The sequence below is a fragment of the Pristiophorus japonicus genome, chromosome 27 (genome assembly GCF_044704955.1).
Source record: "Pristiophorus japonicus isolate sPriJap1 chromosome 27, sPriJap1.hap1, whole genome shotgun sequence".
Lineage (NCBI taxonomy): Eukaryota > Metazoa > Chordata > Chondrichthyes > Pristiophoridae > Pristiophorus > Pristiophorus japonicus.
This window is the reverse complement of record NC_092003.1, coordinates 10,034,126-10,054,434: the sequence shown is the minus strand read 5'-3', so window position 1 is coordinate 10,054,434 and position 20,309 is coordinate 10,034,126. Positions and strand designations below refer to the sequence as shown.

Genomic DNA, 20,309 nt, shown 5'->3' with positions numbered 1-20,309 from the left:
GTCCACCAACGCTCCTGGGAAGCGTCGCGGGACGGTTCACATTCAAGGCACTCGGTAAATACAAATTGCCTTTTTTGAGATTGTCGCGTTTATGACTTCTCCGCAGAAAAATGAGGATGTGTGGGATGCTGACGCTGCGGGTGGCTGGGACACCGAGGATAACTGGGAGTCTGTGGAAGCAGAGCCAGGTCAGTACACGGGGAACGGGGGGCTGATCGTTTGCTTGGCGCTAGCTGGGAGCTACACAGCCAGGAGAATGGAACTTTCCGATTTTGACTTGAGGTTAATGGAAAATCCGATTCGAGCAGTTCTGCGAATGCATGCCTCGTACCTCAGAGTGGTCACACGGTTAGGGAGCAGTCGCGTCTGGGAGTTCCACGACAAGCACTAAGTCCGGCTGCAGTGATTCCCCACCAAGTGAAGGTTAAAATTCACTAGGCGCCAAATTGCCCCGTGTCCTTACTCGCACCGAGTCCCGCTCACCCATCACCCCCTGTGCTCGCTGCCCCGTGTCCTAACTCGCACCGAGTCCCATTCACCCATCACCCCCTGTGCTCGCTGCCCCGTGTCCTAACTCGCACCGAGTCCCGCTCACCCATCACCCCCTGTGCTCGCTGCCCCGTGTCCTAACTCGCACCGAGTCCCGCTCACCCATCACCCCCTGTGCTCGCTGCCCCGAGTCCCGCTCACCCATCACCCCCTGTGCTCGCTGCCCCGTGTCCTAACTCGCACCGAGTCCCGCTCACCCATCACCCCTTGTGCTCGCTGCCCCGAGTACCGCTCACCCATCACCCCCTGTGCTCGCTGCCCCCGTGTCCTAACTCGCACTGAGTCCCGCTCACCCATCACCCCCTGTGCTCGCTGCCCCCGTGTCCTAACTCGTACCGAGTCCCGCTCACCGATCACCCTCTGTGCTCGCTGCCCCCGTGTTCTAACTCGCACTGAGTCCCGCTCACCCACCACCCCCTGTGCTCACTGCCCCCATGTCCTAACTCGCACCGAGTCCCGTTCACCCATCACCTCCTGTGCTCGCTGACCCCGTGTCCTAACTCGCACCGAGTCCCGTTCACCCATCACCTCCTGTGCTCGCTGACCTACATCGGCTCCTGGTTAAGCAACGCCTTGATTTCAAAATTCTCATCCTTGTTTACAAATCCCTCCATGGCCCTCGCCCCCTCCCTATCTCTGTAATCTCCTCCCGCCCCACAACCCCCCGAGATCTCTGCGCTTCTCTAATTCTGCCCTCCTGCGCATCCCTGATTATAATCGCTCCACCATCGGTGGCCGTGCCTTCTGTTGCCTGGGCCCCAAGCTCTGGAACTCCCTCCATAAACCTCTCCGCCTCTCTACCTCTCTTTCCTCCTTCAAGACGCTCCTTAAAACCGACCACTTTGACCAACCCTTTGGTCACCTGCGCTAATTTCTCCTTATGCGGCTCGGTGTCAAATTGTTTTATCTCACAATACTCCTGTGAAGCGCCTTGGGACATTCAAGGCGCTATTTAAATACAAGTTGTTGTTGTAATGGAAGTAACTAAAATGCTGTGAAACCATGTTAAAGTCCTCCAGCTGCGGAAACCAGGGCATCTGATCAAGGCTGGAACTCCGCTTATGACCAATCCCAGAGATTGATGCTGTGATGGCCTACTGCAGAGCCCCAATAAAAAGGTTCTCTCTGTCTCATGAGCGCTGTCACAGGAGATTGAGGTTGCCAAATAAAATCGATCTAGTCAACCAGTCACGGTTTGGTTCTCCGTTTTCCTTCTCTGGTCCCGGCTCCCAGTCCCTAGTATACCAGAAATCCTGGAACTCCCTCCCCCAACAGCGCTGTGGGAGCACCTTCACCACATGGGACTGTACGCAGTGCTCCAAGTGCGGTCTAACTAAGGTTCGATACAGGTTTAGCATAACTTCTGTACGTTTCGATTCGATCCCTCTAGAAATAAACCCTACTTCTTGGTTTGCAATTTTTAACGCTTGCTAACCTGTGTCCCAACGTTTAGTGATTGGTGTACCTGTACTCTGCGATCCCTTTGTTCCTCTGTCCCACCGAGTCTTGCACCCTCCCAGTAATAAGTGACCTTCCTATTCTTCCAACCAAAATATAACACCTCACATCTATCTGTGTTGAACATCATTTGCCAATTATATGCCTATTCTGCAAGTTTATTAATGTCCCTCTGTAATTTGGTGCAGTGCTCCTCAGTATTGACTATCCCCCCACCCCCCATTTGGTGTCATCCGCAAATTTAGCAATTGTGAGAGTCGAAAGTCTAAATAGTTAATATAAATATAAGACCAGCCGTGGTCCCAGCACTGATCCTTGTGGAACACCACTACCCACCTTCTGCCACTGTGAATAGCTACCCTTTACCCCCACTCTCTGCTTTCTGACTTGAAGCCAGCTAGCGATCCATTCTGCTACTTGTCCCCTGACTCTGCATTCTCTGACCTTGTTCATCAGTCTATTATGGGGTACCTTATCAAAGGCCTTTTGAAAATCTAGATAAATGACATCTACTGCATTACCCTTGTCTGGGGTGGGTCAGTTATAGTGGAATAAAGGGTTTCAAACTTGACCTAAATTTGGGTCCACCGGAGACTGTCCCTCCGACAGTGCGGCGCTCCCTCCGTACTGGCCCTCCGACAGTGCGGCGCTCCCTCCGTACTGCCCCTCCGACAGTGCGGCGCTCCCTCCGTACTGCCCCTCCGACAGTGCGGCGCTCCCTCCGTACTGCCCCTCCGACAGTGCAGCGCTCCCTCAGTACTGCCCCTCCGACAGTGCGGCGCTCCCTCAGTACTGCCCCTCCGACAGTGCGGCGCTCCCTCAGTACTGCCCCTCCGACAGTGCGGCGCTCCCTCAGTACTGCCCCTCCGACAGTGCGGCGCTCCCTCAGTACTGCCCCTCCGACAGTGCGGCGCTCCCTCAGCACTGCCCCTCCGACACTGCGGCGCTCCCTCAGTACTGCACTGGGAGTGTGAGCCTAGAATTTTGTGCTCCACTCTCTGGAGCGGGACTTGAACCCACAACCTTCTGACTCCGAGCCGAGAGTGCGACCCACTGAGCCACGGCTGACACACAAATAGCCACTCGGTGAGGTAATGGTTGATGTAAACCAGTGGAAATCATGACTTCAGAGGGGGAGGGGAGGGAGTGGGAGTTGGGTCCAGTTTGTTTTGAATGTTTCCGAGACGCTTGAAGATCCCTGATTATAATCGCTCCACCATCGGCGGCCGTGCCTTCAGCTGCCTGGGTCCTAAGCCCTAAACCTCTCCCCTGCTTTAAGACGCTCCTTTAAATCTACCTCTTTGGCCACCTGCCTGAATATCTCGTGACTCGGTGTCCGATTTTGTTTAATAACGCCCCCTGTGAAGCCCCTCGGGGCGTTTTACTGCGTTAAATCCAAGTTGTCCTTAGCTTGTGGTTCGTCCTGCTGGACAGTGTTTGACTTCCCCCTTTCTCCCCTCCCCAGGATTAAGTAAATCGGATCTCGCCAAGAAGAAGCGAGAGGACAGGAAGAGGGAAATCGAAGCGAAACGAGCCGAGAGAAAAGCTATCAGAGGACCGCTGAAACTCGGCGCCCGAAAGTTCGAGTGAATAAGTTTGTGGCGGGACGCTGTGGCGGACCCGAGGCAGATTCATCGGCGACGCGCTGTTACATTCCGTGTCGCTCCTCCCGAAAAGGACCGGTGGCCGATCGTGGCGTTCCCAGGAGCCCTGGCACACTTTCATTGAACTGCTGGAGCGCGCCTTCGTAGAATAACGGGACAGTCTTTTGAGCGGAGGATTGTAATTTTTTTTTTAAAAGGCTTTATTGATTTTTCTTTCGCAGGCCCTTTTTAAACAACGGCAACGTGGTCAGTGCAATCGGTAAGGACGCAAGCCATTGATTGGGGGAGGGGACCAAATTTGGCTCTGGTGACAACTGCATTCGATGAACACGTCGCTGGTCCCAGGATTGTGTCGTCTTCAAAAGCCTAGGACCTGAATGATATCATGTCCTAACGTTAGGATATTCACAGTGTAATTAATTATATGGTTGTGCAGTAAAAAATCGTATTGTTTTATTAAGCTAGTCGAAGGGCAGAGCTGCAATGTCTTTGCTCCACGTTTTTCCGTATTTAAGTAGGCAACGTGCGAGTGCTCCAGGGAAGAGTCCTTGTGCCGTCCCCATTACATTGAAATGTTCAAATTGCATCTTCAGTTGTGCCTAATCTCTCTCCTGCAGTTTGTATGGGGCACAGGTCAAAGCATTGCTGATAACTCAATCTCAGCCCCTCCCCGCCCTAGGCTGTTGAGGTGCCACTACCCTGGGCTGGGTGGGGGAGGAAGTCTGCATCGTTGCTTCAAGTGCCCGTGTCGGGCTTGGCTTACAGGCCTGCTGACATTTGTGGATCGAAGTGAGTCAGCGCTTTGATGGGTGGCATTTTTTTTCAATTAAAAGCACCTTAGCCCCAAATACTTTGCCTGTGCTGGATTATCAGTGGTTTTGTAGATATGAAGGCGTTACCCTAGAATTTGCAGTCAGTGCCATATTTAAGGGTGCCTGCACTTTGGGATATCTTGGGACCCTGAAGCGGAACTGTGTATGTTGTAAAATAATGCTCGTCGGGCCCTCTTTTAAACCCACTGCCAGATGCGTTGCAGAAATGGTTTAAATAGGCATCATATGACTGAGGCTGCCTCAAAAAAACATTAAAAAGTGTATTATTCTGGTGCAGGTAGAACTGTGTGTCCCTTATTAAGGCTCAAGGATGAATGCTCAATAATAAGGTTCACAGCATCAATTGAGGATCAGAGGTTTATTAAGCACACAGTACAAGCACTTTAATACAAAAACCTTGAGTACGGGACCAAGAAATTCAGAACACCTTCCACATATTCCATAACATTACCAAGATGCCAAGCAAATCATTAAGCTAAAGAGTTACAGAACAAAGGTCTTCTTTATGAGGCAACATTATTCACCTTCCTTCTGCAGGTGTGACCAATTCCTAACTTTCCAGTTCTTACGATCTTGCAGCTTCAATGCCTTAACAGGGTCCGTGTCTATTTGCAACACCAGATTTCTGATGGGTGTAATTCGATCTGGTCATGTTCACAGTGCTAACATTCCACAAGACAGGACTCGCCCTCCTGGCGTTGGAGCACCCACACTGCTGTGTCCGGATAGGAAGGTGAGGCCGTGGAGGGATTTTAACAGCCGACCACCTCCATTACTAGAATGTCTAAACTGAACAGGCCTGCTGATGATCAGGAGAACTGTTACCTGTGGACCAAAGTGAGTCGGTGCTTTGAGGTGTGGCATTTTTCTTTTAATTGAAAGGGACCTTAGCCCAAATGCTTGCGGCAAAGGCCAACTTATTACAATAAAGAGACTTCAACAATTTAATTAGCCATTTCCTTACAAGAGCAAATCTTCTGAGTTCTAGAATGGTATCGCAGGTGAAGGATTTCAGTCACGTGGATTAGAGAAACTGGGACTATTCAGGGTCAGGCAGCGTCTGGAGAGACAAACAGTTAACATTTCCGGTTGCTGGCCTACCATCAAAACCTAGGGTTGTTCTTAGAACAGAGCAGGTTAAGGGGCAGATTCAGTAGAACCATAGAAATTTACAGCACGGAAGGAGCCCATCGTGTCCCGCGCCGGCCGACCAAGAGCCACCCGGCCTAATCCCACTTTCCCGCTCTCGGTCCGTAGCCCTGTAGGTTACAAGTGCACATCCAAGTACTTTTTAAATGTGGTGAGGGTTTCTGCCTCTACCACCCTTTCAGGCCGTGAGTTCCACCCCAGACCCCCACCACCCTCTGGGTGAAGACATTTCTCCTCAAATCCCCTCTAAACCTCCCCCCCAATTACTTTAAATCTGTGCTCCCTGGTTGTTGATCCTTCCTAGCCACCCTATCTTGACCCCTTAATTTTATACACGTCAATAAGGTCTCCCCTCAGTCTCCTGTTCCAAAGAAAACAACCCCAGCATATCCAATCTTTCCTCATAGCTAAAATTCCCCAGTCCTGCCAACACCCTCATAAATCTTCTCTGTACCCTCTCCAGTACAATCACATCTTTCCTGTAAGATGCGGTGGAGGAGGATTTCCTGGAGTGTATTAGGGATGGTTTTCTAGACCAATATGTCGAGGAACCAACCAGGGAACTGGCCATCCTAGACTGGGTGATGTGTAATGAGAAGGGACTAATTAGCAATCTTGTTGTGCGAGGCCCTTTGGGGAAAAGTGACCATAATATGGTAGAATTCTTTATTAAGATGGAGAGTGACAAAGTTAATTCGGAAACTAGGGTCCTGAACTTAAGGAAAGGTAACTTCGACGGTATGAGGTGTGAATTGGCTAGAATAGATTGGCAGAGGATACTTAAAGGGTTGACGGTGGATAGGCAATGGCAAACATTTAAAGATCACATGGATGAACTTCAGCAATTGTCCATCCCTGTCTGGAGTAAAAATAAAACTGGGAAGGTGGCTCACCCGTGGCTAACAAGGGAAATTAAGGATAGTGTTAAAACCAAGGAAGTGGCATATAAATTGGCTAGAAAAAGCAGCAAACCTTAGGGACTGGGAGAAATTTAGAATTCACCAGAGGAGGACTAGGGGTTTAATTAAGAGGGGAAAAATAGAGTACGAGAGGAAGCTTGCAGGGAACATAAAAACTGACTTCACATATCTATAGAAGCTTTTGCAGAGAAAAAGATTAGTGAAGACAAATGTAGGTCCCTTACAGTCGGATTCAGGTGAATTTATAATGGGGAACAAAGAAATGGCAGACCAATTGAACAAATACTTCGGTTCTGTCTTCACAAAGGAAGATACAAATAACCTTCCGAATGTACTAGGGGACAGTGGGTCTAGTGAGAATGAGGAACTGAAAGATATCCTTACTAGGCGGGAAATTGATGGGATTAAAGACCGATAAATCCCTGGGGCCTGATCGTCTGCATCCCAGAGTACTTAAATCCCAGTGGCCCGAGAAATAGTGGATGCATTGGTGATCATTTTCCAACAATCTATCGACTGGAGGGTAGATAATGTAACGCCACTTTTTAAAAAAGGAGGGAGAGAGAAAGCGGGTAATTATAGACCGGTTAGCCTGACATCAGTAGTGGGGAAAATGTTGGAATCAATCATTAAGGATGAAATAGCAGCCCATTTGGAAAGCAGTGACAGGATCGGACCAAGTCAGCATGGATTTATGAAAGGGAAATCGTCTGGAAATTTCTGAGGATGTAACTGGCAGAGTGGACATGGGAGAACCAGTGGATGTGGACTTTCGACAAGGTCCTGCACAAGAGATTGGTGTACAAAATTAAAGCACATGGTATTGGGGTAATGTACTGACGTGGATAAAGAACTGGTTGGCAGACAGGAAGCAGAGAGTTGGGATAAACAGGTCCTTTTCAGAATGGCAGGCAGTGACTAGTGGGGTGCCGCAGGGCTGGGACCACAGCTCTTTAAAATATACTAACGATTTGGATGAAGGAAGAGTGTAATATCTCCAAGTTTGCAGATGACACTAAACTGGGTGGCGGTGTGAGCTGTGATGAGGACGCTAAGAGACTGCAGGGTGACTTGGACAGGTTAGGTGAGTGGGCAAATACATGGCAGATGCAGTATAATGTGGATAAATATGAGGTTATCCATTTTGGGGGCAGAATATTATCTGAATGGCAGCAGATTAGGAAAAAGGGAGGTGCAACGAGACCTGGGTGTCATAGTTCATCAGTCACAAAGTTGGCATGCAGGTACAGCAGGCAGTAAAGGCAGCAAATGGTATGTTGGTCTTCATAGCTAGGGGATTTGAGTATAGGAGCAGGGAGGTCTTACTGCAGTTTTACAGGGCCTTCGTGAGGCCTCACCTGGAATATTGTGTTCAGTTTTGCTCTCCTAGTCTGAGGAAGGACATTCTTGCTATTGAGGGAGTGCAGCGAAGGTTCACCAGACTGATTCCAGGGATGGCTGGGCTGTCGTATGAGGAGAGACTGGATCAACTGGGCCTTTACTCACTGGCGTTTAGAAGGATGAGAGGGGATCTCATAGAAACATAAGATTCTGATGGGACCGGACAGGTTAGATGCAGGAAGAATGTTCTCGATGTTGGGGAAGTCCAGAACCAGGGGACATAGTCTTAGGATAAGGGGTAGGCCATTTAGGACTGAGATGAGAAGAAACTTCTTCACTCAAGAGAGTTGTTGACCTGTGGAATTCCCTGCCACAGAGTTGTTGATGCCAGTTCATTGGATATATTCAAGAGGAAGTTAGATATGGCCCTTACGATTAAGGAGATCAAAGGGTATGGAGAGAAAGCAGGAAAGGGGTACTGAAGGCATGATCAGCCATGATCTTATTGAATGGTGGTGCAGGCTCGAAAGGCCGAACGGCCTATTCCTGCACCTATTTTCTATGTTTCTATGTAATGTGACCAGAACTGCACACAGTACTCCAGCTGTGGCCTAACTAGTATTTTATACTGTTCAAGCATTACCTCCCTGCTCGTGTATTCTATGCCTTGGAAAATAAACATAGAAAATAGGTGCAGGCGTAGGCCATTCGGCCCTTCGAGCCTGCACCACTATTCAATATGATCATGGCTGATCCCCATTCCTGCTTTCTCTCCATACCCCTTGATCCCTTTAGCCGTGAGGGCCACATCTAACGAACTGGCCTCAACAACTTTCTGTGGTAGAGAATTCCACAGGTTCACAACTCTCTGGGTGAAGAAGTTTCTCCTCATCTCGGTCCTAAATGGCTTACCCCTTATCCTTAGACTGTGACCCCTGGTTCTGGACTTCCCCAACATCAGGAACATTCTTCCTGCATCTAACCTGTTCAAGCCCGTCAGAATTTTATATGTTTCTATGAGATCCCCTCTCATTCTTCTAAATTCTAGTCTGGTGAATAGAAGACAAGTATTCCGTCTACCTTCTTAACCACCTTATCTACCTGGCCTGCTACCTTCCGGGATCTGCACTCCAAGGTCCCTTTGTTCCTCTACACTTCTCAAGTGTCCCAACATTTAATGTGTATTCCCTTGCCTTGTTAGCCCTCCCCAATGCCTTGCCTCACACTTCTCTGGATTAAATTCCATTTGCCACTGCTCTGCCCACCTGACCAGTTGATTGATATCTTCCTGCAGTCTGCAGCTTTCTTCTTCATTATCAACCACACGGCCAATTTTAGTATCCTCTGCAAACAACTTAATCATACCCCCTATATTCAAGACTAAATCATTGATATAGACCACAAAAAAGTAAGGGACCCAGTACTGAGCCCTGCGGAATCCAACTGGAAATATCCAACAACCATTACTCTTTGCTTCCTGTCTCTGAGCCAATTTTGGATCCAACTTGCCACTTTGCCCTCGATCCGATGGGCTTTTACTTTCGTGACCAGTCTGCCATGTGGGACCTTATCAAAAGCCTTGCTAAAATCCATATACACTACATCAAACACACTACCCTCCTTGTTACCTCCTCAAAATATTCAATTATGTTAGTCAACACGACCTTCCCTTAACAAATCCGTGCTAACTGTTCTTGATTAATCCATGTCTTTCTAAATGAAGATTTATCCTGTTCCTCAGAATTTTTTCCAATAATTTTCCCACCACCGAGGTTAGGCTGACTGACCTGTAATTACTCAGTCTATCCCTTTCTCCCTTTTTAAACAAAGGTAGAACATTAGCAGTCACCCAGCACCACAACTGTAGCCAGAGAGGATTGGAAAATGATGGTCAGAGCCTCTGCTATTTCCTCTCTCGCTTCTTTTAACAGCCTGGGATACATTGCATTCGGGCCTGGGGATTTATCCACTTTCAAAGCTGCTAAGCCCCTTAATACTTTCTCTCTGTTTATTTCATCTAATATTTCACACTCCTCCTCCCTGATTGCAATGCCTGCATCGCCCCTCTTTTGTGAAAACGGACACAAAGTATTCATTAAGAACCATATCCACATCTTCTGCCTCCACACACAATTCCCTTTATAAGAACATAATAGGAGCAGGAGTAGGCCATACGGCCCCTCGAGCCTGTTCCACCATTTAATAAGATCATGGCTGATCTGATCATGGACTCAGCTCCACTTGCCCGCCCGCCCGCTCCCCATAACCCCTTATTCACTTGTCGGTTAAGAAACTGTCTATTTCTGTCTTAAATATATTCAATGACCCAGCTTCCACAGCTCTCTGAGGCAGCGAATTCCACAGATTTACAACCCTCAGAAGAAATTTCTCATCTCAGTTTTAAATGGGCGGCCCCTTATTCTAAGATCATGCCCCCTAGTTCTAATCTCCCCTATCAGTGGAAACATTCTCTCTGCATCCACCTTGTCAAGCCCCCTCATAAACTTCTACGTTTCGATAAGATCATGATATTTTGATAAGAATATACATAAAAATCAGACCGGGATAAAATTTTATCTTTCGTTAAGTGACGTTTGGCCTGGGGACATCACAAATGCAGAACTGCCACAATGTACAACCTGCAGACGATGTAAAAAGGAACAGTTTTGCTCACGAGCCACTCTTGCAGCAGTCACCAGCACCAGCTTTTACACACAGGCTTGTGAAAGTCTGTCTGTATTTTAACTCCATCCACCTGTCTGAATTCCAATGAGTAGAGGCCCAACCTCCTCAACCTTTCCTCATAAGTCAACCCCCTCATCCCCATGTCTCAGTAATAGCTATATCATACTCCCAAATGTCTATCTGTGCTCTCAGCTCATCGGTCTTATATCCTATACTCCTTGCATTGAAGTATATACCATTTAGCACTGCCAAACTCCCTTGTTCCCTCTGGCCTTCCAAATTCACGTTCTACCTTTTTGCTTTCCAATTTCAGCTTTGCTTCTCTCCCTTCTGAATCTATTCAGGTTTCCATCCCCCTGCCAAGCTAGTTTAAACCCTCCAGCAGCACTAGCACCACCCCCACTCACCTGCGAGAATACTGGTCCCGGCTCTGTTGAGGTGCAACCCGTCCGGCTTATACAGGTCCCACCTCCCCCAGAATGCCCTGTAGCTGCTCGGTGACATCCTCGGCTCTGGCACCAGGGAGACAACATACCATCCCTGGAGTCATGTCTGCAGCCACAGAAACGGCTGCTCTCCTAACTATCGATTAAACATCATGCCCACTGCTCCACTCGCTCCACTGGCAGATGAGTCGGTAACCAGAGGCTAATAGGAAATTTTCCGTTTTCACACAGTGACTAAATGATCTGGAATGCACTCCCTCAAAGGGTAGTGGATGCAGATTCAATAACTTAAAAAGGGAATACCTGTAGGGCAGAAAATTTGCAGGGCTATGGGGGGGAAAAAAGCATTGGGGGAGAGGGGGGGAAATTGGATAGCTGAGCTGGCACAGGCAGGTTGGGCCGAATGGCCTGTGTTGTATCATTGACATTGTACAAAAATGTGATGGTTGGAATAGTGGTCGTCTTTTTTTTTTAAATAGTAAAATGAATGCTTTTGACAATGTTCAAAAAGGGGCATTTTGTAAAGGATGAATAATCAGGTATCCAGCTGCAATACTAAGTGCTCAAACAATCTTTTGATGAACTCTTAATGCATTGTCCATTAAGCACTGATGTCCAGAAGATCAGAGTTGCTAATTTTTCCAAACACTATTAAAGGACAAGATGGTTTTCACGATCAGTAAATGTTGAGGAATCAACTAGAGAACAGGCTATTTTAGATCTAGTACTTTAGTGCAATGAGAAGGGGGTTAATTAATAATAACCTTGTAGTAAAGGGGCCCTTAGGGAAGAGTGATCATAATGTGATGAATTTTACATTAAGTTTGTAAGTGATTTCGTTAAATCTGAAACTAGGGTCTTAAATCTAAACAAAGGAAACTACGCAGGTATGTATGAGGAGACAGTTGGCTAAGGTAGATTGGGAAACTACATTAAAAGGTACAATGGTAGACAAGCAATGGACTAGCATTTAAAGAATACATAATTTATAACAAACATACATCTGTTAAGCACAAAAACCCCACAGGAAAAGTAGTCCAACAAGAAAAGTTAAAGATACTATTAGACCAAAGGAAGAGACTTATAATGTTGCCAAAAAGAGCAGTAAGCCTGAGAATTGGGAGCATTTTAGAATTCAGCAAAGGAGGACCAAGAAATTGATAAAGGGAAAATAAGAATGAGAGTAAACTAGCGAGAGACCATAAAAAGACTGTAAAAACTTCTATAGTTATGTAAAAAGAAAAAGATTAGCAAAAGTAAATGTGGGTCCCCTGCAGGCTGAGACAGGAGAAAGAGGAGGTGGCAGAGAAATTAAACAAATACTGGGTCCATCTTCACAGAAAAAGACATAAAAAACCTCCCCGAAATAATGGAGTACCAAAGGTCTAGCGAGAATAAGGAACTGAAATAAGTTAGTATTAGTAAAAAAGAAAGTACTGGGGAAATTAATGGCACAGAATGCCGATAAATCCCCTGGACGTAATGGCCTACATCCCAGGGTTTTGAAAGAGGTGGCTTTCGAGATAACGGATGCATTCATCTTCTAAAATTCCATACATTTGAGAATGGTTCCCGCAGATTGGAAGGTAGCAATCTAGGTAGGAAGGAGGGAAGAGAAAAAACAGGGAACTACAGACCAGTTGGCCTGGCACCAATAGTAGGGAAAATGCTAGAATCTATTAAGGACATGGTAACAGGGCACTTGGAAAATAATAATAGGATTTATGAGCAGCTCAAGAGCATTTGGAGGGGGAGGGTGAACAGCCAGTGGTCGTGGTGCATATAGGTACCAGTGATATAGGTAAAAAATGGAATGAGGTCCTACAAGCTGAATTTAGGGAGCTAGGAGTTCAATTAATAAGTAGGACCTCAAAGGTAGTAATCTCAGGATTGCTGCCAGTGCCACGTGCTAGTCAGAGTAGAAATAGCAGGATAGTTAAGATAAATACGTGGCTTGAGGAATGGTGCAAGAGGGAGGGATTCAAATTCCTCGGGCATTGGAACCAGTTCTGGGGGAGGTGGGATCAGTACAAACCGGAAACGAGGACAGGAACCAATGTCCGAGGGGGCATGTTTGCTAGTGCTGTTGGGGAGGGTTTAAACTAATATGGCAGGGGGATGGGAATCTATGCAGGGAGACAGATGGAAGTAAAATGGGGGCAGAAGCAAAAGGTAGAAAGGAGATAAGGAAAGGTGGAGAGCAGAGAAATCCACAGCAAAAATCAAAACAGGCCACATTACATCATAATTCTAAAAGGAGTGTTAAAAAAACAAGCCTCAAGGCTCTGCCTCAATGTAATGAGCATTCGTAATAAGGTGGATGAATTAACTGCGCAGATAGCTGTTAACAGATATGATGTAATTGGGATTACGGAAACATGGCTCCAGGGTGACCAAGGCTGGGAACTCAACATCCAGGGGTATGCAATATTCAGAAAGGATAGACAGAAAGAAAATGGAGGTGGGGTAGCTTGCTGGTTAAAGAGGAGATTAATGCAATAGTAAGGAAGGACATTAGCTTGGATGATGTGGAATCTGTATGGGTAGAGCTGTGGAACACCAAAGGGCAGAAAACGCTTGTGGGAGTTGTGTACAGACCACCAAACAGTGGTAGAGAGGTTAGGATGGCATCAAACAGGAAATTAGGGATGCATGCAATAAAGGTACAGCAATTATCAAGGGTGACTTTAATCTACATATAGATTGGGCTAACCAAACTGGTAGCAATACGGTAGAGGAGGATTTCCTGGAGTGCATAAGGGATGGTTTTCTGGACCAATATGTCGAGGAACCAACTAGAGATCAGGCCATCCTAGACTGGGTCTCATGTAATGAGAGGATTAATTGGAAATCTTGTTGTGCGAGGCCCCTTGGGGAAGAGTGACCATAATATGGTAGAATTCTTCATTAAGATGGAGAGTGACACAGTTATATCAGAGACTAGGGTCCTGAACTTAAAGAAAGATAACTTCGATGGTATGAGACGTGAATTATCTAGGATAGACTGGCAAATGATACTAAAAGGGTTGACGGTGGATAGGCAATGGCAGACATTTAAAGATCACATGGATGAACTTCAACAATTGCACATCCCTATCTGGCATAAAAATAAAACTGGGAAGGTGGCTCAACCGTGGCTAACAAGGGAAATTAGGGATAGTGTTAAATCCAAGGAAGAGGCATATAAATTGGCCAGAAAAAGCAACAAACCTGAGGACTGGGAGAAATTTAGAATTCAGCAGAGGAGGGCAAAGGTTTTAATTAGGAGGGGGAAAATAGAGTATGAGAGTAAGCTTGCAGGGAACATAAAAACTGACTGCAAAAGATTCTATAGGTATGCAAAGAGAAAACGATCAGTGAAGACAAATGTAGGTCCCTTGCAGTCAGAATCAGATGAATTTATAATGGGGAACAAAGAAATGGCAGATCAACTGAAGAAATACTTTGGTTCTGTCTTCACTAAGGAAGACACTAATATGTCCTTACTATACAGTACAAATGCACACGAGGCCCATACTAGAGAGAAGGTCACTCTGTGACCAGTCCTTTTATTAGCCAGCACTGAAGTGAAGAAGGCGGGTGGAGCTTCCCCTTTTATACCTGAAAGTCCAGGTTAGGAGTGTCTCCCACAAGTTCACCACCTAGTGGTCAGTGTTTTCACTGTGTACAACTTAGGTCAGTTTATACATGGATTACAACCTCCAAAGTCTTATTGGGAACACAGGTTAAGTCTCTCTGGTGGTTTACGCTCCCTTGTAGAGCGCCTGAGTTGGGGCTCCGGTTGTTGGGCGCTGCTCTGAGTGTCTGTTGTTTGCGGTGCCTCAGGCCTGTCCAGACTGCCTACAGTGACTGGGCTCTCCTCCATTTGGTTCCGGTGTTCAGTCACCTGTGGTGGAGTGAACTCTACATCGTGTTCTTCCTCTGCTTCTTCTATGGGGTTGCTGAAACTCCTTTTTGTTTGATCCACGTGTTTGCGGCAGATTTGTCCATTGGTACGTTTAACTACCAGAATCCTATTCCCCTCTTTGGCAATCACAGTGCCTGCTAGCCATTTGGGCCCTGCAGCGTAGTTGAGGACAAAAACAGGGTCATTGACATCAATACATCGCGCCCTCGCATTCCTGTCATGGTAGTCACATTGAGACCAGCGTCTGCTCTCAAAATTTCTTTCATGGTGGGGTGTGTATGAGGGATAACCTGATTTTGAGCATCCTTTTCATTAGCAGCTCTGCGGGTGGAACCCGTGAGCGAGTGTGGTCGGGATCTATTGGCCAACAGGAGGAGTGACAAGCAGCTTTGTAGGGAACCCCCTTGGATTCTGAGCATCCCGTTTGATTATCTGCACTGCTCGATCCGCCTGGCCGTTTGAGGCCTGCTTGAACGATGCCGTTCTGACATAGTACCATTTCCTGCCATGAAGTCCTGGAAATCAATGCTTGTAAAGCACGGGCCATTGTCGCTGACCAAGACTCCGGTAGACCATGGGCGGCGAACATTGCCCGTAGACTTTCTACCGTGGCAGAGGATGTGCTTGAATTGAGAATGTCACACTCGATCCATTTAGAGTAGGCGTCGACTACAACCAAAAACATTTTTTCCATTAAAGGACCTGCGTGGTCCACATGGATGCATGACCATGGCCTGGCGGGCCAGGGGCTAAGGGGGGCTTCCCTGGGCGCATTGCCCAGCTGGGCACACGTGTTGCACCTGCGAACACAAAGTTCCAGGTCTGCATTTATCCCTGGCCACCAAACGTGTGACCTGGCAATTGCCTTCATCTTGACAATGCCTGGGTGCTCATTGTGGAGTTCTGGGGCATGACTACTCTGTTTCCCCATAGTAGGCAATCGGCCTGAATCGAGTGTTCATCCTTGCACCTGTGAAATGGTTTAAATTCCTCACGGCATGCCCCGTATGTGGCTGCCCAGACCCCATTCAGGACACATTTCTTGACTAAAGACAGTAGCAGGTCTCTATTTGTCCAGACTTTGATCTGACAGGCTGTCACGGGTGAGCCTTCGCTTTCGAAAGCTTCAACAGCCATGACCACCTCAGCAGCATGGTCGGTTGCCCCCTCGGTGGTGGCTAGTGGGAGCCTACTGAGTGCATCGGCACAGTTTTCAGTGCCCGGTCTGTGCCAAATTGTATAATCATAGGCGGCTAACGTGAGTGCCCACCTCTATGTGGGCCAACGCATTTGCATTTATGGCCTTGTTGTCGGCCAAAAGGGACGTTAGGGGTTTGTGATCTGTCTCCAGCTCAAATTTCCTGCCAAACAGGTACTGGTGCTTTTTTTTTTACTGCATATACACATGCAAGCGCTTCGTTTTCTACTATCCCGTAGCCCCTTTCTGCCCGGGACAGACTTCTGGAGGCATACCGGCTGTAACTGACCCTTGGCATTAACATGCTGCAATACACACCCGACCCCATAGGACAACGCATCGCACGTTAAAACAAGTTTCTTACATGGGTCATTATAGCGTTAACAGAATGTTGGAGCATAACATATTGCGTGCTCTATCAAAAGCCCTTTCCTGGCTGTCACCCCAGACCCATTCGCGACCTTTGCGTAGCAGCACGTGTAGCGGCTCTAACAGCGTGCTCAATTTGGGAAGAAAGTTACCAAAATAGTCCAGGAGCCCCAGCAACGAACGCAGCTCCGTCGTGTTACAGGGTCTGGGTGCTCTCTGGATCGCTTCCGTCTTGGACACAGTAGGGCTGATCCCGTCTGCTACTACCCTCATCCCCAGGAATTCTACCTCTGGAGCTAGGAAGACGCACTTCGCCTTTTTCAGTCGCAGACCTACCCCGGTCCAGTCTGCGTAGCACCTCCTCCAGGTTGTGGAGGTGTTCTTCAGTATCACAACCCGTGATGAGGATGTCGTCTTGAAAATCCACCATCCTTGGAATCGACTTAGAGACTTTCCATGTTTCGTTGAAAGATCGCAGCGGCCGAGCGAATCCCGAACGGACATCTGTTGTACTCAAACAACCCCTTATGTGGCGTGATGGTGGTCAGCTTCTTCGACTCACTCTCCAGCTCCTGGTCATGTAAGCGGAGGTCAGGTCCAATTTTGAAAAAAGTTTGCCACCGGATAGCATCGCAAAGAGGTCCTCCGCTCTCGGTAGTGGGTACTGGTCTTGGAATGACACCCGATTGATGGTGGCCTTGTAATCACCACATATCCTGACCGACCCATCCGCCTTGAGCACTGGCACAATCGGGCTCGCCCAGTCACTGAATTCGACTGGTGAGATGATGCCTTCCCTCAACAGGCGGTCCAATTAGTCTTCTATCTTTTCCCGCATCACGTAAACACCGCTCTGGCCTTGTGGTGTACTGGCCTGGCGACGGGTTTATATGAATCACTACCTTGGTCCGCATGAAAGTGCCAATGCCGGGTTGAAATAGTGAGTCAAATTTGTCCAGGACCTGTGAGCATGATATTCACTCCACAGAAGAAATTGCATTGACATCGCCCTATTTCCAGTTCATGACAGCAAGCCAACTCCTCCCCAGCAGTGCGGGACCGTCCCCTGGGACAATCCAGAGTGGCAACCGATTCTCGAGTCTTTGTGGGTCATGACTACCGTGGCGCTGCCGAGCACCGGAATGATCTCCTTTGTATATGTCCGTAGCTGTGCATCAATCGGCAATAATTTTGGCCTCCTGGCCTTGGACGCCCACAAATTGTCGAACTGTTTGATACTGATCAGGGACTGGCTGGCCTCCGTGTCTAGCTCCATTAATACTGGGATGCCATTGAGGAGCACCTTCATCCTGATCGGTGGCATCCTGGTGTATGAACTGTATATGTGCTCCACACAAACTCGCTGAAATTCAGCTTCCAGTGATTTCCGTGTCCATTTGGCCGCGTAGGGCTTACATCGGGCCCGTCCTCCTCGTACATCAATCTGGCTGCAGGCTTCCTGCACATACGCGCCAAGTGACCACTGACGTTGCAGTTTCTGCAGGTATATTGCTGATACCTGCAAGTTCTGGCTGTGTTTGCCTCCACACCTCCAACATGAGCCGTTGTTGGAAACAAAAGGTCCATTACCAGTCAATCGTCTCTGTCTCTGTAACTGTCCTTAAGCGCACCATTAACTGGTATTGATGACCCCATTACTGGCCGCATTGTCCCTTGCGATGGCATGAATCGTCGTTCAGCTAGCCATTGTCTCTGTTGAATTCCCCCTTTGGGTTCGACTACATGCTCGGACATGTCCGACTGCCCCTGTCTGCCTGAAGAACTGTGTGCCGCGTTAACAATGTTGACTCCCTGTCCATTTGCTGCATTTTAAACCAAGATTTTTGTCAAACATCATTCTGGTCTCTTCCTCCCGAGATAAATGTCTGGGCCATCAATGCCACTGTTTCCAGGGTCAAGTCTTTGGTCTCAGTTTCCTGAAAACCCCAGTGTGCCCGATGCCCTCAATAAAAAGTCTCACAGCATCTCCACTCTGCATGCATCTGGGAACTTACATAGGCTCGCCAGTCGCCGGAGGTCTGCCACGAAGTCTGGAACGCTTTGCCCTTCTCGCCGCCGGTTTCTAAAACCGGTGTCTCGTCATGTGCATGCTGCTCGCCAGTTTAAAGTATTCCCCGATCAACTTACTGAGCTCTTCAAAAGTCTTGTCCGCCAGCTTCTCTGGCGCTAGAAGGTCCTTCATCAGGGAGTACATCCTGGATCCACAAACCATCAGATGAGCCCTGCGTTTGTCGGCCGAATCCTGTCCCAGCCATTCCTTCGTGACGAAACTTTGCTGTAGTCTCAATAAAATCGTCCCAATCACCAACACAGTAGCTCTCGTCTGTGCTGCTAGTGGCCATGCTCGTGTGGCTTAAATCCCAGTTTCTCGTCGCCAATATGTCCTTACTATACAGTACAAATGCACACGAGGCCCATACTTGAGAGGTCACTCTGACCAGTAACCTTTATTAGCCAGCACTGAAGTGATGGTGGGTGGAGCTTCCCCTTTTATACCCGAAGTTCCAGGTCAGGAGTGTCTCCCACAAGTTCACCACCCCATGGTCAGTGTTCTCACTGTGTACAACTTAGGTCAGTTTATACATGGATTACAATGACAGTTCAATACATGACAGACACAAATAACCTTCCAGAAATACAAGGGGACCGAAGGTCTAGCGAGAAGGAGGAACTGAAGGAAATCCTTATTAGTCAGGAAATTGTGTTGGGGAAATTGATGGAATTGAAGACCAATAAATATCCAGGGCCACTTAAGTACTCTGGGATGCAGATTAAGTGGCCCTAGAAATAGTGGATGCATTGGTGGTCATTTTCCAACATTCTATAGACTCGAACAGTTCCTATGGATTGGAGGGTAGCTAATGTAACACCACTTTTTAAAAGAGAGAGAAAACAGGGAATTATAGACCGGTTAGCCTGACATCGGTGGTGGGGAAAATGTTGGAATCAATTATTAAAGATGCAACAGCACATTTGGAAAGCAGCGACAGGATCGGTCCGGTCCAAGTCAGCATGGATTTAAGAAAGGGAAATCATGCTTGACAAATCTTCTAGAATTTTTTGAGGATGTAACTAGTAGAGCGGACAAGGGGGAACCAGTGGACTTTCAAAAGGATTTTGACAAGGTCCCACGCAAAAGATTAGTGTGCAAAATTAAAGCACATGGTATTGGGGGTAATGTACTGATGTGGATAGAGAATTGGTTGGCAGATAGGAAGCAAAGAGTGGAAATAAACAGGTCCTTTTCAGAATGGCAGGCAGTGACTAGTGTGGTACCGCAAGGTTCAGTGCTGGGACCCCAGCTATTTACAGCTGTGAGGAGGATGCTAAGAGGCTGCAGGGTGACTTGGGCAGGTGGGCAAATGCATGGCAGATGCAGTATAATGTAGATATATGTGGGGTTATCCACTCTGGTGGCAAAAACAGGGAGGCAGATTATCTGAATGTTGACAGATTAGGAAAAGGGGAGGTGCAACGAGACCTGGGTGTCATGGTATATCAGTCATTGAAAGTTGGCATGCAGGTACAGCAAGCGATGAAGGCAGCAAATGGCATGTTGGCCTTCACAGCTAGGGGATTTGAGTATAGGAACAGGTCTTACTACAGTTGTACAGGGCCTTGCTTGGTGAGGCCACACCTTGACTATTGTGTACAGGTTTGGTCTCCTAATCTGAGGAAGGACATTCTTGCTATTGAGGGAGTGCAGCAAAGGTGCACCAGACTGATTCCCGGGATGGCAGAACTGACAAGACTGTATTGACTAGGCTTATATTCACTGGAATTTAGATGAATAAGAGGGGATCTCATAGAAACATAAAATTCTTACGGG

General features: G+C 47.6%; 1 protein-coding gene across 1 annotated transcript in view; it reads left to right on the top strand.

Annotated features, from left to right (window-relative positions):
- The window catches only part of scyl1 (SCY1-like, kinase-like 1), a 48,628-nt gene extending 43,910 nt beyond the window's left edge, over positions 1–4,718 (top strand). The window contains exons 16-17 of the mRNA XM_070868265.1: positions 107–188; positions 3,473–4,718. Coding sequence (XP_070724366.1) covers positions 107–188; positions 3,473–3,597 — 207 coding nt within the window. The 3' untranslated portion in view covers positions 3,598–4,718. The remainder of the gene's footprint in view (positions 1–106; positions 189–3,472) is intronic.
- Positions 4,719–20,309: the final 15,591 nt, after the last annotated feature.